Source organism: Cucurbita pepo, chromosome LG01, assembly GCF_002806865.2.
Source record: "Cucurbita pepo subsp. pepo cultivar mu-cu-16 chromosome LG01, ASM280686v2, whole genome shotgun sequence".
In the NCBI taxonomy this organism is placed as follows: domain Eukaryota; kingdom Viridiplantae; phylum Streptophyta; class Magnoliopsida; order Cucurbitales; family Cucurbitaceae; genus Cucurbita; species Cucurbita pepo.
This window is the reverse complement of record NC_036638.1, coordinates 16281118-16306884: the sequence shown is the minus strand read 5'-3', so window position 1 is coordinate 16306884 and position 25767 is coordinate 16281118. Positions and strand designations below refer to the sequence as shown.

The following is a 25767-nucleotide window of genomic DNA, read 5'->3' as shown; positions in this document are numbered from 1 at the left end:
TTCAGCGACGCTTCCGGCCGACGCAACCCCCTCTGGAGTTTCAGCGACGCTTCCGGCCGATGCAACCCCCTCTGGAGTTTTAGCGACGCTTCCGGCCGACGCAACCCCCCTCTGGAGTTTCATCGACGCTTCCGGCCAACGCAACCCCCTCTGGAGTNGGTACAGATAATCTTCAATCTGCATCTTCCAGAAACCGAAATCGGATCCATCGAACTTCTCAATTCCAATCTTTGAACTTTCCATCTTCACAGATCGTGGTGAATTTTGCCTTGCTCTGACTTCCGCCTGGCTCTGATATCAGTTGTTAGGATCGATATCAGTCGTTAGCTCTGATACCAGTTGTTAGGATCGATACCAGTTGTTAGGATCGCACAACAACGCACACGCTCGATCTAGATGAACACAAAGAAAAAAAGGATAGAGAAAAGTTGCAAGAAGAACTCTGGCTAAAAGGATTTTGTATTGATGACTTCAGGTATGTACAACAAGAGAGAGTACAGAGAATAGAAAAGTACATCTTCAAAGCTATACCGGACCAGATATATATATGGTATAGTTTACTATATATAGCTTTACCAGATTTAGCCATCTACTATATATAGCTATTTACCATATATAGCTTTACCGAATTTAGCTTTACCATATATAGCTTTACCGAATTTAGCTTTACCAAATATAACTTTACCGGATATAACCGTTGACCAAGCTATAAATAAGTATCAGGCACCATAGCCTAACATCATTAGCATCTCCAATTTACTGAGGATACAATCTTTATTTATCCGGGTAGGAAAGATTTATTTTCTAATGTTAACCATTTATTGTCGATCTTCAAAATCATTCTGGTCTTAAGGTTAACAAATCTAAGAGTTCAGTCATTAGTATCATATTGGATAGGACCAAGACTAAATATTACCTCCACCAACAGACTTTGGGTTGTTATTATGTGTGGTTGATCAGATTCCTTGCTTTTCAGTTTATGATAGCCTGTGGGAAGGCTATAGTTGTCATGAGGATGATATATCTCTACATCGAAATCCAGAAGGCTCCATAAACGAAGCATTTTCAAGATCTCAGAGTATATGAGTGAAAGTAATGTAGATGAGCCTGTACCATGTGTCAAAACCTGTCAACATGAAACAAAATATTGCCAAAAATAATTTAACTCTATTACAAAAAATAAGAAAGAAAAAACTCAAAACAGAAAATACAGGGCAGAATCTTTTACTGTGTGAAGATATAGAGCTTGTGGTTCCAGTTGAGCTTTAGAACTGGTTCTTCTGAAACCCTAAAATATAAAATATGTCATTGGAAGAATTTTGAGATATGTTTAACTTGTTATAACCGTTTTTGAAATTTAAAAATCTTACCTTAGTGACATACATGTACCTCTCTATACTCTCCAAAAAACTTTCTGGTGATAAATTGAACGAAGATTTATAGTGAGTGCAATAGCCCATGGAAAGGTCAGCTAGACTATGAATAAATGCATCGATGGGAAGAGGAACAGATGAATGAGATACCAAGGAATCATCCTCTGCTGCGATATAAAGAGCAGCTTTCGCCAAATCAACACGCCTATTAATGCTTATACTTGTTTCCCTCTCTATATTGGATAAATATTGAATCTGAGTCAAGAAACCCTTCCTAGCCTCCTGCATAGTCATTGAGCATCAAAATAAGATTTATTTGACAACCGTTTTGTTCTTAAGAAACTAGAGCATGTCTTTGATTTTTGATAACCATGTTAACCAGCAGAGCATAAATATCAAACTGTGGAAGCAAAATAACTTCAGATAAAAGCAACTTAAATTACTACTGGGGTCAAGAATTTGTCATGTACAGTTAAGAAATTTAACAAAACAGAAATAAAATGAGTTCATGAAGGAGGAGAAAATAGAAGTAGTAGTTGCAAATGCTTTAAAATCAGTGATCTTTTTTTTTCTACTTTAAGAAACCAAGCTTTCACTTAGTAGAATGAATGAATGTACGAGGGCATACACAAAAGAAGCTCAGGGAAAGATTTTCACAACTAGCTACTGAAAGGGTGTAAGGTTGTACACCACTAGCATATATTATTTACTTTAGCTCGTTACGTATCGTTGTCAGCTTCATGATTTTAAGACGCATCTGTTAGGGAGAAATTTTCACAACCTTATAAGGAATGTTTCCACACCCTTATAAGGAATGTTTCGTTCCCCTCTCCAATCGATATGGAATCTCACAATCCACCCCCCTAGGGGGCCGACGTCCTCGCTAGCACACCACTCGGTGTCTGGCTCTGATACCCTTTGTAATAGCCCAAGCACACCGCTAACAGATATTGTCCACTTTAGCTCGTCACGAATTGCCGTCAGCTCACGGTTTTAAAACGCGTCTGTTAGTGAGAAGTTTTGTTCCCCTCTCCAACAGATGTAGGATCTCACAAAGGGATTCTAATCCAAAGGAATAAAATCAAGCTGATAATTACAAAAAGTTTGATGGCTCGACGCTCATAGGGAAGCATTAAACCTATTAACCTCCCAAACTTTGTTCCAAGATAACTAATAAGAATCTAAAGAGAGTGAAAATAAACCTTAATAAACCAGGATCCCTGTAGAATGTCTTGCCAGATGTGCTCAATAGATCAAACAACTTTGATTGTTTTCTCTCTTCCATTTTCTTTTAAAATCAGAGTGCTTATCATCTTAACTAATAAACCAAAGGGGGAAATAATGAGGCTCTGCGCCAATCCAAGAACAATAAACCAAAGTAGCGATTAAAATAGTTTTGATCTTAGAATTCTTGTTTCTAATTTGGTCCCTGTAACTACAAAAATCTGAAGTAGGAATTAACAAAAACTAACGAGTAGTTTGTTTTAATATCAATCACGAAATTGAAAAACAGAGAAGATTCAGCAAAATCCCAGACAACAACAAGAAAACAAGCACATTCCATTTCGGCAAAAGCTTTTACAAGACCGAACGTAGAATCAAAAGAACTGTTTAGACTTGATCACCAAATAAATAAGCAACAAAATCTCCCTGAATGCCCAAATTAGCAGAACGTTATGAATTAAAAGCACCCTAATCAAAAGAAAACAAATCAGAAGATAAAACAGAGGAATTACCTTAGAATAGGAGGCGTCAATCCCAGAAGAATCCATGGCATCGTGAAGAATGAAATGGAAATCCTGGGGAGCAATATTATGCCGAGAGCCACCAGAACAAACCACTCGAAAGCTCGGCTGAATCGAATGCGATGAAGAAGAATTGAATTTAGAGAATTTGGAAGAAGCTGACAGTCTTGGAATCCATAAGGAAGCAAAAGAAGAAGCAACAGTGAAGGAATCCATTGCCAGAGAGAGAGAAAGAGAGAATGGCAGAGAAAAATATCTTCTCTGCTGCTTCAGGTCGTTACCACTCCACGAGAAGGACAGTTAAATATATTTTTTATTAAAAATTATTTAAATAATAATTTTAATTTTAATACAAGAAAAAAAAACATTTCAAAATTTATATTCTTTCTATTCTATATGTATTATTATATCATGTAATAAATTTTTTATTTAAACTAAAAAATTTACAACTAAATTAAAAATTATTCAATAATAAAATAAATATATAGTGTGTTATCAACCCGAGGAAGTTGATAATTTTTTTTATTAAACAGATCCGTTGTATTTAATAAGTTTACCTGATATGGATTTGAACCAATAATTATTGTCGTATTAAAGTAATATGTCAACCATTTAATTCAGTCGACCATTTATTATCATAAAGAAAAATAAATGGACCCGATCACATCAATAAGTTATGAGTCCAAGATTGTTGACAAACGACCAATAAAAATAATAATTAAAATAATATATTTTCTCATGTCAAGATGTGACGTGAAGGTGGTGATGATCACCCCGGAGTATGTGTGAGAGCCCTTGAAAAGCACTCCAAGACCTGTTAACGCTCATGAAAATCTAGTTCGGTCCTCCATTCATTTGACGAGAGGTGTAGACAATGAAGTCACCTTCACGACCTCTTTTTTGTCCCTGTGATGTAACAATTAAGTCGATGCATATATTTTTTTTTTTAGATTTTGTTATTTTGTTCCGTCTTAATGTTGATGATGATTTAAAAAATCATGTAGCTCAAATTACAAATACGTCCGTGGAACTTAATTCAAAAAAACATTAAGAACTATCACCTCATCTTTCGAGAAACGTGTCCAAAAAACTGTTGCACATTGGAAGCACTCGTTTTTTTTTTTTTTTTTTCTATTGCGCGAAAGGAAATTTTAATAAAGCTTGTTGCTCGAACTATTCAAATTCATGCAAGTCTTCTCGTGTTCCAATCGTGGACTCGAAGGTCAAGATCCCATCTCACTCAATGTCTTTTCTTGAGAAAATGAGGTTCAAATCATAAACACCAGTCCTATTTGTCAAACACGAGAAGATTCTATGTCAGATTCCGTAGTCATTTGAAGTACAAATGAGAATAGTGAGAGGCGTGGTATGTCAAAACGTCTTCTCGTTGCTACCCTTTTCTCGAGCACCTACACATTCTCGCTCTGCAACACTGAGCAAAAAAACGTAACCAAATCATAAAGATCGAATCGAAAACTTCAAAACTATTGATGAACATCAAGGCACTCCACATTCCAAATTAGCCTTCCTATTGATATTGATCAGAAGAATTGTTTTCAGGCACATACACACACAAGCTTGAACAAGACAGCAGCATAGCAACTACTCAATAACTTTACTCACTCACTTCAATTGTTGGTCAAGTTCTTAAGGCTGCTTGTTATATATATAATAGATATATATATATATCTATCTATATATATATATATATATAGGGGGAGCTGATTCTTCCTCTCCTGTTGACCCCACAAATACAAAATCATCTGCCTTCTATGTACAACTCAAAATAGCAGAAAATATGATCATTTTTTTACCTCTGTACTACAGAGGAGGGGTTCCTGAGCTACTTTCAAATGCTAAGAGACACCATTACTGTTGTTGGCTGCCATTTTCAGCTTCTTCTGGGATCGGTGTCAGCTCTCCGCCGACGTTTTTGTTCTCGTTTTCCTCTGATGCTGTGTTACGATCTCGGGGTTTACCTGAACGAGGCTTCCTGAAGTACTTCGCCACGAACATTTCAGCCATGTCGGGATACTTGCCTTTAATGAAATTGTCGAGGCATTTGCGATATGAAAAGTCCTCTTTATGACCGTCGGTTGATACAACGTAAAAGCACCTGCTTTCCTGAAAACTACTGTGCCGACTAACCTGTCGAGTTTAAGTGCTAAACGATGTAAGATATCGTCGATTGTACATTACAATGTATTTCAGCTCAGATTAGAAGCATACCATGAAGTGGTCAATTCCAGCTCCCATTTTTACAGCTTTGTCAGGATGGAAGTTGAATACACTTTGAAGTATGAAGGATTGATCTTCAGCAGACAGAGGATCCCCATCGTTGTACCTTCTCACAAAAATTCATGAGTGAAAATTTAAATAAAATGTCGTTGTTTAAGAAGAACAAATTAATAACATGAATCTAAATACATTAGCAGACGATCCGAGCAGCATGTACAAACAAGAAAGAAATGGCACGAAAGTTCATGAAGAAGCTGATGAAAAACGTGTTAAGTGAAAGCATTCAGAGATAAAAAGTACCCAGATTGATGCATTATTTTTCTGATGGATTGCATTATAGGTTCGATATCAGCAAGAATATCTTGTTCTTCGGTCGTGAACATATCCAACCGTTGTCCTGATGCGGTATATAATCCGCGTAAATTAGCATCGTCGCTCGTCATTCCAGGAGACTTTGGAGGACGGTTCTTTCTATTTTTCCACTCCCCGACGTTTCCTCCCCAACTTTTTGATCCTTGATTCTTCTTATTATCCCATCCATGTGAACTTGTCAAATCGCTCGAGTCAATATGAGAGCCCCAACCATGTGAAACTTCTGGCGATTTTTGTTGTTCCCAACCTGATGAAGTTTCTGGAGGTTTCTGATTATCAAAATGTTTATTTGAATCATCCTGAGATTCCTGACTGAACTCTTTAGGTGTTCTCTGGAGCTGCCCCCACGAACCCTGTGAGTGTGAGTCCTTCTGGGAGCCCCAACTTTGCGAGTCCTTCTGGGAGCCCCAGCTTTGTGAGTCCTTCTGGGAGCCCCAGCTTTGCGAGTCCTTCTGGGAGCCCCGGCTTTGTGAGTCCTTCTGGTAGCCCCGGCTTTGTGAGTCCTTCTGGGAGCCCCAACTTTGTGAGTCCTTCTGGGAGCCCCAACTTTGTGAGTCCTTCTGGGAGCCCCAACTTTGTGAAGCCTCCGTAGACTTCTGCTTCTCCCATGGCTTATCCATCTTCTTCTGAGAGTCCCAACCTCCTGAATCATTGGTAACTTGATCACACTCATGATTCGGTCCTTCATTTAACTCGATTCGGGAGCCCCAGCCATGTCGATTTGATTCATTGTTAACATGTGAAGGTTTTTTAACTTCCCATGATTTCTGTTTCCCCCACGCGTCGTTACCGTACTCTCCCTGGGATACCTCGGGTGGTTTCTGTTGATCCCAAGAATGATTGATGGCAACTGAATCACCATGCTCCACCATTTTGGATTGAAACTTATCCTTCGAGTCACCAGTCCTTTGAACGTCCCGGCCATCCCACCTATCAGACACCTTCTCTAGGTCCATTGATGCCTGGCCATCATTCCGGCCTGCTTCAGATTCATCACCATCTCCAGCATTCTTCCCCCAACCCCCTGCAGAACCCCAACCGTTGCTATTGGGAGAAACTTCTTGCACATGGGCCTGCCATGGTTCAGCTTTATCCTTCGCCCGACTAGACCAATTATCTTCCGTTTTAGAAGTTCCTCTTGACCAAGCCTTATCATCCCATCCACCAGATTTAGACGCTATCTCGACCTTTTTATGGAAGGCGTCTTGTGTTTCAGCTTTATTGCTCTGCAAACCAGACCACACATTTGATTTTTCGGGCGCTGTTTCTCCTTCTTTAAAGCTATCGACATCTTTAGTTTTCGTCCCCCATGTAGCTGCACTATCCCAACCTCCAGTTTTTGGAGTATTCTTCGTGGAAGTAAAGGAATCTCGTTCGACTTCTTTTGTAGACCAGCCATTGTCATTTGAAGCCTTAGTAGCCTTATTTCCCCAGCTTGTTGTAGTATCCCAACCAGATTTTGAAGTGGTCACATCAGGGTCAACTTTTGTCCCCCAACCAGACCAGTCATTGTCTTGGGATGCCTTACTATTTTCATTAATTTCCCACTGCCCACCACCAGCGGAAGCAGCACCAAGAGAATGATTATCCAAACAGTGTTCAAATTCAGCACTGTCTTCAAAAACTGGCTTCTCAGAAGTAGAGAAGGGCTCCGGGGACAGAGTCAACTCGCCATATTCATCTTCGACCATTAGATCGTCGATCTCTACACCTAGACATGCAGACGTTGATTCTTCCGATTTACCACTTCTCACCATGTGTAAAAAGTTATAAACATCTACAACATCAGCTTGTTTCGATCCTAACTAAAAAATAGAGAGAAAAAAACGAGTGTGAATGAGTTGAACAATAAAAACGATCATAAAGGGACGACGACGACGACGACAACAACAACAACCGCTACCTCTTTTTGGTCCCAGAGGATGTCAAACTTTGATCCAGTACCAACAGCAACATGTTTACCCCAAGAACAAGATGCCACTATGCTTGATAAAGAATCCTTATGACATTTTGTAGCAGCTCTCTCAAAACATCTTCTTGGTGTCTGTAAATCCATAGAGCAAATTGTATGACCAGTAGAGTATCAACAATTAACAAAAAGGCAACTAAAAATCATTTGGTTTTCGAGAGAGAAAGAACGAGAGGGGCTTACAAACAACGTTGCTTCTGTAAACGGTACTTGGATATTCAACGCACGAGATAATGCTTTATATCCACCTGAATTGAAGCCAATCATATTTCCTGTGCATGTCATACTGTTCGCCAGCAGAATAAGATGATCTCCGAGTACACCTTTCGAAACCATTGACACCGACTTCGAAAGCCGCTGCATATAAAACATCTCATGTATCATTTTCTTCAATATTCATCATTCAACTCTTTTTTCGACATTAGCCCTTTAATTCTTTCCTATGAAGTCCCCTATAATGCAGGACTTTTCCATTCTACAGAAAAAGGTTTCAATAGAAGTACTTTGTTGGGACAGAAAGGAGCATATATTCCTCGTACCTGAATCGTTTGATCAAAAGCGCACGAAATGCCAAGCAGTTTTTGAACTTGTTTAATTGCATAAGGAACAGATCGTCTAGTATCAATCAAATGAATTATAGGAAGGCAGCAGTCCAGCACGTTCCTCCATGCATCACCGTCTTCTTTCACGGCCGATTTTTCTAGACAGACATCCAAGGCTAGTTCGCCATCCTGCCACCTGGAAGGATTTCTTTCCCAACTTGTTGAATCTGAAGTAATCCAGATCACGTTTGCAGAACTGATCCGAGGGTCACCTGTCAAAATGGCGAAAAAGATGACGGGAAAAAAAAATTGAAGCACAAATAAATTTGTGTCATTTAAAACTCTTTGAACTTCAAATTTGTGAAAGGACTCGACATAAAGTAAATTCTTCGAACTTAAACTCCTACGCACTAGTGTCGAGGTTAAGCTTCGATTTCATACTGTGAAACTAGTTTTAATAAGGTTGTGCCAGGTATTTCTCAATAATCTGAGTTCACACACGAAAGCAGTGTCCGCACTTGTTCGTGGAGTCTAGAAGTTAAGACATGGTCCTACTTATATGATTTGATCAAGCTTTCACTGATTTCCTATATTAAATTGATTAACCAACTTAAGTCGGTTGGCCTTTGACTTGGCAATTTCTTGAAAGCTTGAGTGGCCTATAATTTGGTTTTACCTTTCTAAGTGTCCACATCTCGTACTTGCAATAACAAAGGTATAAGAGCAATAATTTAGATCTATTGGTTAAATTTGAGTAGGAGTCAGAAAATGTTGAGTTGGAACCCAAAAAATATCGACAAATTTGAAAGGAAAGTTGTGACAGCCCTAGCCCCAGCCCACCGCTAACAGATATTGTCTGGTTTCGCCCATTATGTATCGCCGTCAATCTCATGATTTTAAAGCACGTCTATTAGGGAGAGGCTTCCACACCCTTATAAGAATGCTTCATTCCCCTCTCCAACCGATGTGGGATCTCACAATCCACCCCCTCAGGGACCCGAAGTCCTCGTTGGCACATCACTCAGTGCCTGGCTCTCATACCATTTGTAACAGCACAAGCCCACTACTAGCAGATGCTGCTCGCTTTGGCCCGTTACGTATCGTCGTCAGCCACATGGTTTTAAAACGTGTTTACTAGGGAGATGTTTCCACACCGTTATAAAGAATAATTCGTTCCTTTCTCCAATCGATGTGAGATCTCACAATCCACCTCCCTTGGAGGCCTAACGTCCTCGCTAGCACACTGCCCGATGTTTAGCTTTGATACCATTTGTAATAGTCCAAGCTCACCGCTAGCAGATATTATCCCCTTTAAGGAAAGCCCAAAAAAGACAATATATGCTAGTAGTGAGCTTAGATTTTTACAAAAACATTAAACTAAAACAGATATAACTTAAAAGGTAAGAGTAAGTACGGCGAACAATAAATACATTTTCCCTCGTTACCCATCAACTTCGAATCTTCAAGCAAATGAAACTTCAAATCCTCACATAGACGTGCGTACTAATCCATCTAGTGTACAGCCACTCTTTAGTGCTTATACCACAGACAGTAGTATTCAATCTTGTTAACCTTCCACGCGCAATTCGAATTACCCGTGTTTTTTAGAAAATAGTACAGGTTTGTAAAATTTCCAAGCACCTCGATCAAATATAGAATGGATAAAAGAAAGTGATATACCCTTGATGATTGTTTCTGAAAGCAGTGGAAAGACTACGTCAGCAAGGATGTGGGAAGTTCTCTCCAAATGAACATCTCTTGTCTCAAGCCAGAATGTTAAACATGGCATATCAGTCCTCTCTTCTCCATTCCGTTGATGAAAAGAGCAGTGTTCACTGCCAAATGCATCAAAAATAAAATATTACTTTTAACCTCTTAATTTTTCTGATGTACTACGCCCCGTATCGAGTGTATGCGAAGCATTAATAATAAAACCCAACAGAAAAGGTCTACCAAGATATTTACTAAAAAGTAAACAGAAATATGGCCAAAAAATGATGAGAACTCAGCATTAAAATCGATACTTCAAATAGTTATAGATCTCGTACATGACAAGAAGACCAGCAGTAGGTAATACTGTGAAAATTTGAAAGACGATGGATTAGTTCGAATCAAATAAACTCAAACCCGAGGGAGGGGCTACCCTGTATCATTTGTTTCAGCAGCCCAAGTTAACAATAATTCAAGTACTGCTATCCAGGCCTAATACAGAATACCTCGGATGTAAAATTCATCTTCTTCCACATTCGTTAGAGAGTGACACGAAGGTTGGGACTAGAATGTGTGAGAGAGAGATTTGAGAGGAGGTTGAAGGGCACTCCAGCATCGTGTGAGAGCGAGATTTTGTAACAGCCCAAGCCCACCGCTAGTAAATATTGTCCGCTTTGGCCCGTTACGTATCGTCGTCAGCCTCACGGTTTTAAAACACGTCTGTTAGGGAGAGGTTTTCACACCCTTATAAAGATTGTTTCGTTCTCCTCTCCAACTGGTGTGGGATCTCACAATCCACCCCCCTTGGAGGCCCAGCATCCTCGCTGGCACACCGCTTGGAGTCTAGCTCTAATACCATTTGTAACAGCCCAAACCCACCACTAGCAGATATTGTCCACTTTGGTCCGTTACGTATCGTCGTCAGCCTCACAATTTTAAAACGCGTCTATTAGGGAGAGGTTTCCACACCTAAGGAATGTTTCGTTCTCCTCTCCAACCGATATGAGATCTCATAGATTTGAGAGGAGGTTTGGTTCAATTTAGGTCACTTTTTAAACAACTAAACCAAATCAAACTCAAAAAGTCAGTTGTTTTATCTGAAAAGACGGAGAAGCTGAAAGATTTGACCCTTTGATTTTGCTATTTCCAAAGAATTTAAAAGAAAGCCCCGATGAGATTCTTTCATAGCCAAATTTTCACATCCTTGAAGGGGTGGAGCGACATAGTTGTATAGAGGACACTCTTTACCTCCTGGAAGTTAAATACCAACCAAAGGCTTTGAGAACCCCATTCTAGAAGTTGCAAGCATGAAGGCAGTGAATGAAAAATGACTCCGTTATTCACCATTTTCTTTGCAGATAGGGCACCAGCTTGGGGACAACGCCAAATAAGGCATTCTTCTTTGTAGGTTTTCTCTGGTACTGATGGCTTTGTGTGCAATTTCCCAAAGGAAAAAAATTTGCCCTTTTTGAGTACCTTTCTTTCCAGACTTCTTGGACCAATGTAGATTCCAGAATAGCCCTTCCCCCCTCAAGTATCAGACAGCAAGGATTTTGTGGTGAAGGATCCATCCGACTAAGGAGCCATTTCAAAGAATCCTCTCCCAATGAGTGGACTGCTGCAGCGAGCTCTAGGCCAATTCAGCCCACTCAACAGCTACCTCATCCTTTAAATTTCTTCTAAGATGTAAATCTCAGAAACTATTTTCCACATTCCATACTTCATTAACCAGAGCTGAGTTACAAAGTGAGAGCCTATAACGAAGTGGATAGCGCAAGGCAAAGGGTGAGTTTTGACCCAAGAATCAGTCCAGAAGAGAGTATCACCTCCATCCACCGCCTGATCTTTGGTCTTTAGTGTGGCTTTGTTGTGGTTATTTTGTGTTAGTTGTTGGCCTCTTTTGCTTTACTTTTGGTCCTTTTTTCACTACCTCATGGAGTTCATCTCCCTCAACATAGTTCGTCGCTTTTCATTTATTCAACGAGAATTTTATTTCTTGTTCCAAAAAGAAAATGAAAGTCGTAAGGATGTAGTTAACTTAGTGGATCTCTGGACTCTTAAAACTATTTTCTTATGTAGCTACTCCTTCAAGTTTGTTGACCGATTGCCAAAGGTTCCTATAAGCCACACAATCCTAAACATACCTTGTCTATGTTCTCTTATTTTTAATTGAAACAAAGGTAGGGACAGAGAAAGAGGGAAACCCAATGCAATTTTTTCTGATTGAAAACTAAGGAAAAGCATACTCCAAAAAATGAAGCAAAGGAATAGTCTAGGGGCTGGTAGGGGGAACCCACGCCCAAAGAGCTATCCAAAAAGAGCCTTCCAATTGGAAAACTAAATAGACAGGGTTTTGAGCTATATCGATCTAAAAAATAAAAATCATTTTTACAAATATTGGCAATTTGTTTAAAAACTAGTTCAAGCGCACTTAAACGCTTGGTAATTTGTGAACTTCAGTTTTATTGTCGTGAGAATCCAAAGTGGAATCATATAAATTTTCGATTTATACGTGGCATACATACATAATATGTACATTAAAACTAACCTGATAAAGAATCGTACTGCAGGAGCAAGTTTCTTCTTCTTCTTTTTAAAAGAACTGATAGTCTCTTGGCATCTTCGTAAAACGTCAGCCATGTTTATCCTCAATTCTTCCAGCAGCACCTGTTAAAGAAAGCTCTACTAACCATGCAACACGTACGAAATAAAAAGGAACTTGGTGATAAGAAAATAAGTAAAAAGAATACAAATTCCGACCTGGTTAAGATGCACATGGCCGACAAGCCCTGGACCAAGCGCTGAGGGAGTTGGTTGTCTGTTATATCTGAAATAAGGAACATGCAGGCAGGAACGTTTGTAAGAGCAATTATCAACAATTGAACTATCTTCTCTCTTCTCTCTCATGAATAAATAAGAACATAAACACCGTTTTTTGTCAGAACAAGACGATGTTATTAACGCTGACAAGTACAGGAAAAATTCGAAAGGATATCTTATCCTCCATATAGAAGATTACAGAACATAGAACCGCTTTCGGACAAAAGGACATGATCCATTACAAAATTTTATTTTCGTCGAACAACCAGAAATTCGGTAAAAAATCAATAAAACTACAAAACAGGACAATTGAACTGGTTATAACAAATAAAATATGCAATCATAAGCAAAGTAAAAACAGAAGCAAACAAAGAATAACAAAGGTGAAAGAAGGGAACATACTCTATCATGAAATCCATTGCGACATCTTTAAGCGTGACTTTCTTAAGATGACTCTTAACCACATATGCTGCATTTTCATTGCAATGTTTTCTACCACAATCACAGTTGTTTAGATATAATATCACCCGACGATCTACAGGCTCGTTCTTAAAACCGACCTTACAAAGAAGAATTTCCTGCCAGAAAAAAGGGAAAAATTATCAACCACACAGAAATAGGCTGAAATTTTGGTGCAGTGGAAGACAACAAATTTCTCAGTGAATTGAGCAAAAAGATAATTATCGATGGTATAGAGAATGATAATCACCTTCATCATGTCCCATGAGGAATTGCTACTGGGAGTAGAATCAAGAACTGCCTTATAAGCAGGAGTTGACATGGCAGTAGCTGCTAGAACACCAACCGGTTCACCAGGAGGGAATAAACCATAAGGCTTCATCATTCCGGCCTTTATTCCATACTCAAGTTGAATGATGGAATTGCTACAAACATTCCTCACAGTACCATCATAACAAATTACAACATCTCGAAGGATGGCCATCAAGTTCTTGAAAAGAGTTCCAGGTTCAGTAAGCCCTCTCGATGAACGTACCATTACCTCTCTTGTGGAAATTGAATGGACCATTTCCTCGTACGGATCTAATCCATGGAAAAAACAGCCTTTGACCAATCCAAATTCAGCAGAAGGATAGTCATTTTTATCAGAAGAATATCGATTGTGAAACAGAGAGGCTACATCATCTATCAATGTCTTGGAATAAAATTTTCCCTTGTCAGAAAGCTGCAATCCAAGAAACCCAATTTGTTGAACCACCTTGTTAATAGCAGCATCACTTTTGGAGTCGAATAACTTCCCCAATGAAGATAACTTTAAGATAAAGTTCGTAAATGGAACTTTGACCGATCGTATGTGATTCTCTAACTGCAACTCTACCAGCTCATTGAAGGATGACCTTAACTGATACAGCAAAGGTGATATTACTTGAATATTCTTTTGAAGAGCTTGTAAAAATGCCATGGGCATGGAATAATCATCCAAGCTAACACTGAAACCTTCTGAAAATACATGTTCCATCAATAACGGCTGTAAAGAATCAAAAAATCTCATAACCTCTTCAGGACCCTTCTGAAAAAAAATTGACGTCACAATTTCATTGATTAATGATGGCATAGCATCTCTATCAAAGTCAAACTTAAGAAAATCACTGTTTTTAATCAAGTAACTATCCCCATGACAGTCAAAACAAGCAGGCAACACAGTTTGAAGTATCTGCAAAGCAGTCCAATGAAGAGTATTAGAACGAACTCCCAACAAGGCAGGAGGTGGCAGAGATGAAGTAACAAACATAGCCAGTTGCTGCGCTGCAGCTTTGCCCAAGAAATATTTCCTGAACATCATCTTGAGAGACAACAATGAATCATTAGCCAACTGCAAATTAAGGTTCCCACTATGAGAGCTAAGCAGCTGCTTTTCCACAGAGAAAAGTCCCAACACCTCAGCTTTTGCTGCAATGGACTGGGGATAAAATAGGTGAATACAATCACCATCAAAATCTGCACCCAAGGGTCCACAAATTAGCGGGTTGATCTTGACTGTATGGTCATCGTGCAGATACACCCTCAGGGCTTGCAAAGAATGTTTATGAGTAGTTGGCGGTCGATTAATGAAAACAATGTCTCCATCCATGATCCGCCGATGAACTATTTGACCAGGTTTCAGATATGTATGGCCCATTGAACCTTCACGAAGTGAATAGGCAGAAGAACCATCTCTATAGGTTAAACATAATTTCTTATCCACCAGTTCCTGTAAATATTTTATGTTATGTACACTAACTCTCTCCTCGAATGTGATCCTTTGGGCAACTTCAAAAGGCACACCAATTTCATTAACTAGTTTGTAAGCATCCCCGGTAATCACACTGCGGGAAGAGAAACCAGAGCCTTTCCGAATAAACAGAGTTCTCATTTTCTCAAGCCAGGCTTTAGTGGAAGGATCATTTAACTCTTTATTTACACCATATCTTGCATCTATGCCACGAGATGCCTTAACAGTCCCCCTAACTTGGAGATATTGATCAACGGCCATTTGCAAGTCATTAGCTTCTACTTCATGAGCTTCAAAGTTTGGAGCACCAGACCTAGAACCTTTGATGATTTCCACTTGCTTAAGAACTTTCTTGAGCATTAAAACAGCTGGATCCTAGGTAATAACACAAAAGTAAACTACAAGTAGAATCTAGTAATAAAACTATCAATAACAATATGTTCAATAAAAATTAAATAAATAAATAATCCCAGCCAGTCCACCCGCCCTGAGATCTTACCGAAGACATGATCGTAACACCATCAGAAATTTCTGGTACAGACAAACAGTTGGGAGGGACTGGTAAATATTGCAAGACATATCCATCCTGAGGATAATAACCTTTGCCAGCAAGCTTTTTTCTGGTCTCATTGGGAATTTTTTTTAGCATTTCCTTCACCTGTCAATTTTTTCCAAAGCCCACAGTGAGTACATATCAATGGCAATAGCAAGCATATACAATTTTCTTTTTTTCTTTGGCAGGCCAGGAGATGGGGGGAGGGTTTATTCTCTGTAGAACAGCTGTACATAAATGAAACATAATTGAAATGCAAGCTCAATTATCAACATCTACAACCAAGCATTCGAGTTGAAATATCCAATTTTTACCAAGATTTTCTCCCCCATTAGTCAATGTATTTCTTTCATAGTTTCCTTCTCTATTTATCCAGCAAATCTTTAGCGTTAAATCATTTTATATAATTATTTTCTCTCTCATACATGGACATAATTATTCCCTTCATTCTTTTTTCAATAAGAACCAAGATCTTTAGGCTCAATTTTCTCAAGAGCTTACTTATGACCTATTTGTAAGGAGAGGAATTCCTGAATATTCAAGGACAGAGCTTACTTCGATAGCCTGTTCAAATCTTTGTCGCTTTGGCTTTCTCTTGGTATAAATTGTCATCATGATTTAGTAACTATAGTTTATCTTCTCATAGAGTCTAATGGAAGAGTATTTTGTAATTTTCTTTGGATAAGGGAGCTCATCCCTCTCCTTTTGTAATTTCTTTCATCGACAAAATACCATTATCCACACAAAATAAGAAACAAAAGTAAAAAAATTAAGAGCATACAATAGACATTCAACAAAAGAATCCAACCAAACAAGAAAGAGTTCATCCAGAAGCACAGATAATTACAGAAATTTTTTAAAATTGACATACAAAGAGGGGGAAATAAACCAAGAAAGAGATCAAGCCTCTCCCCAAAACCTCTCAGTCCCTCTAAAAAACCCGTAATGTTCCTCTCAACCAAACTATTCCACAAAACGACAAAGAAACAAGCATGCCAAAGGTGAAAGAACTCAGTCTGTCACAGACGAAAGTTGCCCTTGCAACATATAACAACGATGTCTATTCCACGTCAAACAAAGTGGAGAGAACGTCTTTTGACTCACAAAATTTATCTGCATTAATAAATTATTACAATAATTGAAAAAATATACTACCATCCAATATTTATTAACAAGCAATGATTTGTTCAATGAAGTACGTCACTAGTTACATAACGCGATGGCATAGGTATCTTTGCACCTAACATCACCAAGGACCTTCACCAAGAGAAGTCCTGGAATTATTTGGCACCACTTGTTTTTGTCACATGTGTCTCACATCTATCTATCCGGATCCCATTTTCTCAATATTCATTCGTTCTTCTCTTTGACAAGGCTAGAGGCCTAGGAAGGTTGGAAACTTCGCTTAATAAGTGGGGTCTAGATGGTTCACACATCATAAGATTTTTCTAAAAATAAATTACTTTTGAGATTCATATCAAAATATATGTATATATATATACACAGATACTTTTAGCATCAATGTTAACCCGAAGTCTTTTAAATAAACTTTCCCTGGCCAATATAGATATTGTATCTTATTTTTTGTATCCCTCACTCTGTTAGCTTTTTCTTAGGGTGGGAATGGGGGTAGGACTGGGGGTGGAGATGGGGGGACAAGATATCATTGGATGAAATTTACAAAAGATAAGGAAGGAAAAGGCCTTCCAACCACCCCAAATTTGGATTATGAATAACATCTCCATCAATCTAAGTCTTTGATGTAGGCTTAAGCTTGTTCAAGGGTTGGTTCTTTATTACAGTTCTTTTACCGTTTAAAGGTAACTTTTGTTACCGTGGTTTTTACAGTAATTTTATAGTTTAGTATTTTATCCTACCAACAAGTTGTTGGTTGGTTAAGAATTGGTTAGAGTTAAGCTTGTACAAATCGGCTGGTTCTGCCTATAATTTGATTAACTAGCTAACCATTGAATTTCTTGGAGAATTTGATACATCAGTCTCCGTTAGTTTCTTAAGAACACGAAAAAATAATTTTTTTAAAAATAGGAACATTCCACAGGAAATTGAAAGTACATCTCACGGGAGTGCATACATACTCAAAAACATAGGAAAGAATTACTTGAATGGACACCGAAAATCAGTTCACCAAAGCTTACACAACCACGACTAAGAAATATAGGAATCAAAATGGGTCCGTATAATAGAATGGACAAATAGTTCTCTAAAAACAGAGGAATGAAAGAGATCTTAAGAGAAATAGAGGGCAGTGAGTATTAAACCTCGCAAGGGAGCAAAGTTCGAGTGAGATTATCACCATAACGAAAACCATATCTTTCTAAGAAATCCCAAAATCCTTCTCGTAGTGATGTCCTTGATGGTACTTTTAATTGCAAGTAAGTAGCCCCATCTGATTTTTTTGCCTCTCGAATAGAAACTTGCGAAGCATCCTTCCAAAAGAAAACGAAAATGATTAGTAGGTGCAATTAAGAGAACTCAAACTAAAATCTTAAACAGCCAATAAAAACCAATTGCTAATCAGAGAAACATATTAAATTATAACATAGACCATAATACTTTGATCTTAATAAGAAAAATTGGAAGACTACACGGACATACAGAGACACCAAAGCAAACAACAGCAAGATAAAACTGAACGAGTAGTTACAAAAAAAATAATTAAAAATAATAAAAATACAAATAAAAGTCCAGACACTAAAACCCGAAAAGAAACATAGAATATAACAAGGACATATTACTATAAGATCTCTCAAACCTCCTAAAGATTCTATTACTTCTCTCATCCCATAAACTCCACAGAATGCCTATCTCGTAGAACTCACTAAAGACTCTCCTCCATGATACCCTCCCAATTCGCTAGGAACAAAAAATCATGGAGAACTCATCTAGTCCTAGTCTTCGATCAAAACCAAAAACCATTTTCCTACAATCCTCCAAAGTGAAAGGCGAATTCAACGAAGCTTTGCCAAGAAGTTGGATGTCATCCATACAAAGAAGAGAAAAAGAATGAAATTCCTCCCTCAATGGCCTTGTCCCCTTTCAGGATCACACCAACCTCATCCTCAAGAACGCAAATAAAATTCTTCTTCCTTCTACCAATAGCAAGTCTATGGAAATAGATTGAACCTTGCCTTTTTGTCTCCAACTCACACTTTCCTTTTTGACAATCTTTGCAAACTTAGCTTTTAACGCCAACAGCTCTTCCTTAGAAGACTCACTACGTTTGTGGAGGTCATTTAGAATGCTGGTACTTTTGTTTGGAATGGTCATGTAAATTTGACTGGAGAGTTTCAGTTGCTTCTAGCTCAGTTCATACTGTATATACTGCTGTGCGCTTGTTTAAGGTCATCTTTTTGGATTATTCCAGAAACTTGAAGTTATTTGGAGTTTCCATTTTTGGTTGACTCAGTCCTATATTTGCCTAGAATCTTTTATAAGAAGTTGAAGATAGTGAAGGCTCCAGCTCAGCTTGGATACTTTTGGGGTGGGTTAGTTGTTTCTAGCTCAGTTCATCTCTTGGTTCATTTGGTTTGTTTCCACAAGATTACTATTCTCATCATGGTGTTCTCTCTTCAGGCCTCAGATTTTATATGTTATATGTCTTATTTGGGATGCTTTCTTATAATTGTTTTTGTATTCACTCCCTTGTGTGGAGTTTGTATCTTTTGATCACTAGACTCTTTTCTAAATCAATGAAAAGTTTTGCTTCAGGTTTAAGGAAAGAATCCTCCTATGTTCCAAATCCCAAATTTCCATTTCAGCATTCCAAACATCAGCCACTGAAGTATTAATGTGATCGACCTCCAGCCACATCAAGTAACCGAACTTTATTGACATCAAGTAGCCAAACTTTCATGGCCTGTCTTCAACTCAATGAGAAACCTTTAATTAATTGTACAAGATAACAATAGCCGCCCAACTTTCCATCCTTCAAGTTTTTGCTTACAGAAACCTCCCCTGCAACCGAACTTTCCTACTGATAAATCTTTTCCTTTAAAACTTCAAAAACTCTAGGACATGGTTAACACCACAACAAATATCACGTGAAATGCACCCTCTGAAATACTAGTCATTACAATAGAACCAGAAAGGGAAGGGATAGTGCTGCAACGGAAAAACTTGCCAGACTCATGATAGTGCAATACAAATAAAACAGAACTAAAACAAGAAAATGAGTCAAAAGCTGATAAAGATAGCTTGAGCATGGCATTTTCTGTTTCTTTTCTTTGCGTCAATGAAAGGGTTTAAATTTCGTTCAGAAGAAGAGAGAAAAACAAATGAAAATGGTGTACTCACCTCACAGCATGATAACAATCTTTCAGCAAAACCAACATTCTTCGAGGGAAACTGAAGATAAAAGGCAAATATCCAATAAAAATCAAGCCATAGAAGTCAAAAATGAAAATAAATAAGAATAAAAGCCTGGCATGAGAAAAAGATTGTTTTCACGTCTTTTGTAAGTTTCATTTCCTTTCCGAACAAAAAAAATAGTGGTTGAACCATTCTATGTTTTTGGCAGTTTTTTCCTTCTCGACAGTGAGAAAGGCTATGATAGAGTTGTTAGTATGGGTCCTAGAATGTCAATATAGCAGACAAGCTTCAAAAAGCTACTACCAATAGCCATAAATCCATCAGTTCGTAAGCTAAGTATGAAGATACGAAAAAGACCAAAATGACAACTACTAGTGTTTGTATGCTTGTAACTGTGTTCTCTTATTCGATCAGTTCAATTTATTTCAGGAAATGGACAAGACTCGACATATTTTACAGCTCTTTAGCAGTAACTAGATTTCATAGTCTGATTAGAATACTTGTTGCTTTTGTGTTCAGTTATAGAACTGATTTCTTATTCTTTACTATGGGTATCACAGGGTACAAGCCGCTTGTGTTTTTTTGCCATACCAATTAAATAAGGATTTGTGATCTAAATTATATTCATAAATCACATGGATAATTAGCCTGTCTGCTCAACAGTTGACATAAAGATAAAGTCAAGACTTAGACATGTTGGCACTAATCGTCAATAAAACAAATGTACGGATCGCTGGAAAGGAACTCCTAGATACCTTGTTTTTTTTCATTTTCAAGCACTTCAAACAGAGCAAGCTTAACATCTTCTTCAATTCCGTAATGTGATTGGGATGATAAATGGGAATTGGTAATTCGATATATCCAAAATGGCCTGAAAATTGGAAGATAACAAAAACGGTCAAGTTGTCTTCATGAATAAACGTCAAATTATCAGTTAAGTAGATAAGCAGAAATACCTTCACACTTCCCAGGTTCAGAAGTACCACATGATTCACATTTACCATATTCAATTGGTAAACCAAGAAATGGATTTGAGAGCTGACTAGCATGGGTAATAGGGCAATCACTAATAGCTGCAATACACTACAAAAATAAAAAATAAAAAATAAGTAAACAGACAGAGCAGATAATCATGAAAAAGAAAAGAAAAGCACTGAATAAAGTTACTGTAAAATAGTCGATTGGTCCATAAAAAAATCTTAAAATACCTATTCTATTAAGTCACACAGACGTAGAAAATAATTCTATAGAATCATACATTGGAAGTATTAGACAGAAAAGTTCATGGAGTATGATTAGTTAAGTGGAAGGATACATTGTTGACACGAAAATTTTAATTTTTTAAATGAAAAGCCTACCGTACTGAAATACATTTTTAGTTAAGTGGAAGGATACATTGTTTTTTTTTTTTTTTTTCTTCTTTTCTTTTCTTTTCATAGTTTAGTGAGCAAAAAAAACAAAGCTTATTGTTAAGGGAATGAAGAGAGACTAATGCTCAAAAGATACAAACTCGACAGGGGCATTCAAGCAGAGTATTGTCACTAGTAAAGTGCCCTTTGCTACCCCTGTCCACTAAGAGTCGACCGTTTCGTTGCTTAAATTTGTAGAGAGGAAAAATAAATAAATAAATACAATTAACCAATGAGATCCCATTTCTCCTTTCCTTAATGATACTGTATGAGATATGATGAGTAAGATTGTTGGAACATGAGGCGGAATGGGGGTTGTCAGAAGGTTTCTCAGAGGGATGTCTATTAGGCTACATATAACTCACTTTGTGCTTGCAAAAGATGCACATTTTTTATTTTGAAACAACGAACAAAATTTTTCATCGAAGTAATGAAAAGAGACTGTAACGGGAACCTTATATATGAAAAATGAAACCATTCCAATCCAGACACAAGTCTTGGATGGAGTAATTTGCAAAATTTTTGGAACGAGAGCACTGTAATGAGGCCTTAGGTCCTGGATAGCGTAACTCGTAAGAGATTTGAAAAGCTGCATTTCTTTCTTTTTTTTCTTTTTTATTGGTAAGGAAGATTTAGCTTTCGTTTGCTGAATAGTGTTTTCCCTTTTTCTTAATAAATGAATTGGGAAGTTAGCATCAACTAAGATCATTGATGTTATAATTATAAAACATCAATTTGTAGGTCTATGAAGTTTAACAGCTTCTACTTACAATTTCTTGACCACTGGCCAATGCAAATCTTATTCCAACTATTTCCCCATCTAAAATAGAGGAGCAACAGGGTGCCTCCTCCATAACTTTCACAGTAACTTTCTTCTATAGCTGCAAAATTAAAAAAATTAAAAAATTCATTAGCAAATATCTGGATTGAAAGATGAAACTACAGCCTAATGAGAATCAAAAGAGTAAAAATTGCGAGAATTTTTCTATCCACTAGTAGTTAAGAGAGAGTTAATGAAGAAAGCAACCAGATTAAAGGAACAGTAAAGTAAGTTTTCCATACAAGAACAGAAGGCTCCCTTATATTTACTTTCTATGTAGCTACAAGCTAGACGAGAACGTTAAGACAGTCATTCTTGTATTTGAAAGAAACAAATCTTCATCGATAAAACGAAAATGCCACATATTAATACTGTAAAATGGAAACTCTTCAATCAAGAAGATTAAATGGCCAGTGTCACGGTGAGAACCTTAACCCTGACCTTTCAGATTAATTATGTGAGCATTTTGCATGGTATTTTCGTGATTCATTGTTTTTAACATCTGCAGGAAGTGGAGGAGGAGGAGGCTAAGACCAACAAGGTAAGTGACCTTACTATCAACTCGGTTAGAAGACTTGCCTTATGTATGACGACACATGCCTAGAGGTGCTGGCACGTGTAATTTATGCATTATTTGTTGTGATGTGCTGGCTAAATTATACTAACGACGTGTGATATTACGATGATGTAATGACGATGACGTAACTATGACGTTGTTTGACGATGATATGACATAATGACTAACAAGCGCCCTTAAACAAGCTTTAAGATGCTTATAGCTGAGTTCACCATTTCAAAAATGGAACTGCGAGCTGTAAATGTACCAGAAACTTTCCGTAGAGTTTGTCTCTCATATCATGCGTGGATTTGAAAGAATGTAGTAACCATTAGAAGAATAAGAACCTTACATTTTAAGCATATTAATTGTTACATACTCAAGAAAAACTAAGTCAACTGAGAGTGAAGCAGACGAGACAGAGCCCATTTCCCCCCCTTTTTTTCTTCATTTTGGCAAAGAACAGAGTCCATTTCTTGTTCTTCAACTTAAATAAACATGCAAAGCCACAGAGAAAGTAAACTAAGAACTAAAATTATAAACCCATAATCCCACAAAGATGTGAAATTGTATCCTTGGACAAAAACCCAGCCAGTTTTCCAACCAAAAATGAGCGAACAAAAAGGAAAAACAAGCGAACGGTCGTCCAACATGAGATGACTCAATCGCCCAATTTTCTCCCCGAATTCGTTCGCTCCAACAAAAATCAAACACCGAGAAACGAAAAAGAAACGAATAGGGCAAAATGTACCTGAATGGAAGAACTCGAAGGAGTTCAAAACCCTACAAGTAAGTCCCAAAAGAGTGGCAGTACCGGAACGCGCTACAGAAAGAGATTGTTTTATAGTGAGGGTTGTGTGTGTGTGTGTGTGTGTGTGTACCTTTACGAGGAAGACAATGGCGTTCAAGAACACCCAGTAGCTGCTTCGCTCCCTCGCTCCCTCGCTCGCCTGCTGCTCCTCTCTCTTTCACACTCCCTTCTCTTCACGCATTTCTTATATGCACTCTCTTCTAAGAACTCATTCAGCCATAGCACACCAAGAAATTAATCATCTTTTAAAAGGAAAAAAATGTCGCTTTATAGAGTATACCCCATGAATTTTGAAGGGTGGCCTCTTCTCTTTTCCTGTGAGCTTCTATATTGGATTTGGCAAGGAATGGTTAGGGTGTTCAATGTTTCTAACTTACTTTGTTCTTAATCTTCTCATTTTTGCCCTTTATTCTATCAAAAATTTGTTGGGNTAAATCGGAGTTCGTTAACATACGAGTCGGACTGTGCTGATGGGTATGTTGGATTCGTGCATCGAGTAGCATCGAGTTGGTGTGTTTATGAGTTTGACTCAAGGGTTGGACAGCTTCCTCTCGACGCTGGATTCTTAGTTTTTCACTGGAATGACTAGGAATATATTAATAAATGAGTTAGAGATCGCTAACGTATGAGTTGGACTATGCTGATGGGTTAGATGAATTCGTGCATCGAGTAGCATCGAGTTGGTGGGTTTATGAGTTTGACTCAAGGGTTGGACAGTTTCCTCTCGATGTTGTATTCTTAGTTTTTCACTGGAACGACTAGGAATGTATTAATAAACGAGTTGGAATCGCTAACGTACGAGTCAGACTATGTTGATGGTAAGTTGGATTCGTGCATCGAGTTGGTGTGTTTATGAGTTTGACTTGAGGGTTAGACAGTTTCCTCTCGATGCTGTATTCTTAGTTTTTCACTGGAACGACTAGGAATATGTTAATAAACGAGTTGGAGATCGCTAACATACGAGTTGGTCTATACTGCTGGGTAAGTTGGATTCGTGCATTGAGTAGCATCGAGCTGGTGTGTTAATGAGTTTGACTCAGGGTTGGATAGTTTCATCTCGATGTTGAATTCTTAGTTTTTCACTGGAATGACTAGAAATATATTAATAAACAAATCGGAGATTGCTAAAGTACGAGTCAGACTATGTTGATCGGTAAGTTGAATTCGTGCATCGAGCTGATATGTTAACGAGTCTGACTTGAGGATTGGACAGCTTTTAGTTTTTCACTGGAACGACGGATCGATGCCTTAAAGTTTCGTACATTTGAAATTTATTTAGTTTTCTTCGAAATTTCAGTGAGTTTACGGTTTTAGAGTTTATAATTTTGTGGTTCGTCTTATAAAAGTTTTACATGGGTTGTATGTGAGTTTGGGTCTCGTGAACTCTAATGCAATCCTTTTAACTTAGACTTATTTGGGTCTCGAGCTCAATTTCTCCTAATTTGATGCAAACTCACTTTAAATTTGGTATCAATTTTCACAATAAACACAGTTGTTTTTAGGAATTTGTGAGTCGTAGTTAAACGATAGCACACAAAACGTGTTATCCTTGCTTTAACGGTTGCCAGCTTTACGACTTTATCGGTTACTTTCATGCATTTGTTTGTTTGTTTTGTAGCCGAACATTTGGCGCAAAATGACGATTTTAGAAGTAGCGTAGAGTAAACGGAGCGAATTGGGCAAGAAATTAAGCAACCGATTTTAGGTCAAATTTTGGATGAAACAAATATTCCTAATTTGATTAGATTTTGAATTCCGAGTTTACTTTGTTCATTAATTCTTATTAAAATTACGACACTGATTGAATCATCATAAACGTTCTTCATTTGAGAGGAGCAACTTTAGGTAACAAAACTTTAATTTAATTTTGTAGGACACTCGAGAGTGGAAGAGGAATAGCGATTGCAAATCACGACGAACACGAGATATCAAACCGTGACACTAGTATGTTTTAATTATTCGAACTCGTTCACCAATATTTTTTAATTTCATTCATTTTTTTTAATATATTTTAAATATTTTTAGGTTTTTTTTTTTTTCTTAATTATATTGGATCATGGATTAAATGTTGTATCGGTTTAGATTCACAACTCAAAAATGATGGCTTAGATTGCAACCCAATTGCATGATTAACAATAGTTTTGATGTGACAATTATCAAGGCTCGTTTGGAGGTTGTTTAGCGACGGGACTTAACGTCTAATCTTTGTGGAAACCTCTCCTTAGTAGACACGTTTTAAAATTGTGAAGTTGACGGCAATATTTGATAGCGATGGTCTCGAGTTGTTATA

The 25767-nt window shown here is 37.7% G+C and overlaps 2 protein-coding genes across 2 annotated transcripts in view; both read right to left on the bottom strand.

The window, feature by feature from the left end:
- LOC111793214 overlaps nt 1-3386 on the bottom strand; it is an 8278-nt gene extending 4892 nt beyond the window's left edge. Inside the window, exons 1-4 of the mRNA XM_023675028.1 lie at nt 3110-3386; nt 1371-1655; nt 1229-1288; nt 917-1126 (exon numbers count right to left, since the gene is read on the bottom strand). Of these exons, the coding sequence (XP_023530796.1) occupies nt 917-1126; nt 1229-1288; nt 1371-1655; nt 3110-3334 (780 nt within the window). The 5' untranslated portion in view covers nt 3335-3386. The remainder of the gene's footprint in view (nt 1-916; nt 1127-1228; nt 1289-1370; nt 1656-3109) is intronic.
- A 1242-nt stretch (nt 3387-4628) lies between these two features.
- Nucleotides 4629-23811, bottom strand: LOC111781501 (DNA-directed RNA polymerase V subunit 1). The gene is made up of 18 exons (XM_023662137.1): nt 23548-23811; nt 22061-22171; nt 20838-20964; nt 20637-20752; nt 19867-19917; nt 17832-17999; nt 15499-15657; nt 13479-15374; nt 13172-13347; nt 12710-12776; nt 12498-12616; nt 9920-10074; nt 8237-8511; nt 7881-8054; nt 7632-7772; nt 5657-7533; nt 5348-5462; nt 4629-5266 (listed from the first exon to the last, which is right to left on the bottom strand). The coding sequence occupies exons 2-18, from the start codon at nt 22142-22144 to the stop codon at nt 4988-4990; spliced, it is 5979 nt and encodes a 1992-aa protein (XP_023517905.1). The 5' UTR covers nt 22145-22171; nt 23548-23811; the 3' UTR covers nt 4629-4987.
- Nucleotides 23812-25767: the final 1956 nt, after the last annotated feature.

Excerpts from the sequence above, each read along its gene's own strand:
- LOC111781501 (XM_023662137.1), bottom strand. The coding sequence starts at position 22,144 with ATGGAGGAGGCACCCTGTTGCTCCTCTATTTTAGATGGGGAAATAGTT. Across the intron at positions 8,512-9,919 it reads TTCAGAAACAATCATCAAGG|GTGACCCTCGGATCAGTTCT; the intron begins GTATATCACTTT and ends CCATTTTGACAG. Across the intron at positions 5,267-5,347 it reads CTGGAATTGACCACTTCATG|GTTAGTCGGCACAGTAGTTT; the intron begins GTATGCTTCTAA and ends TAAACTCGACAG.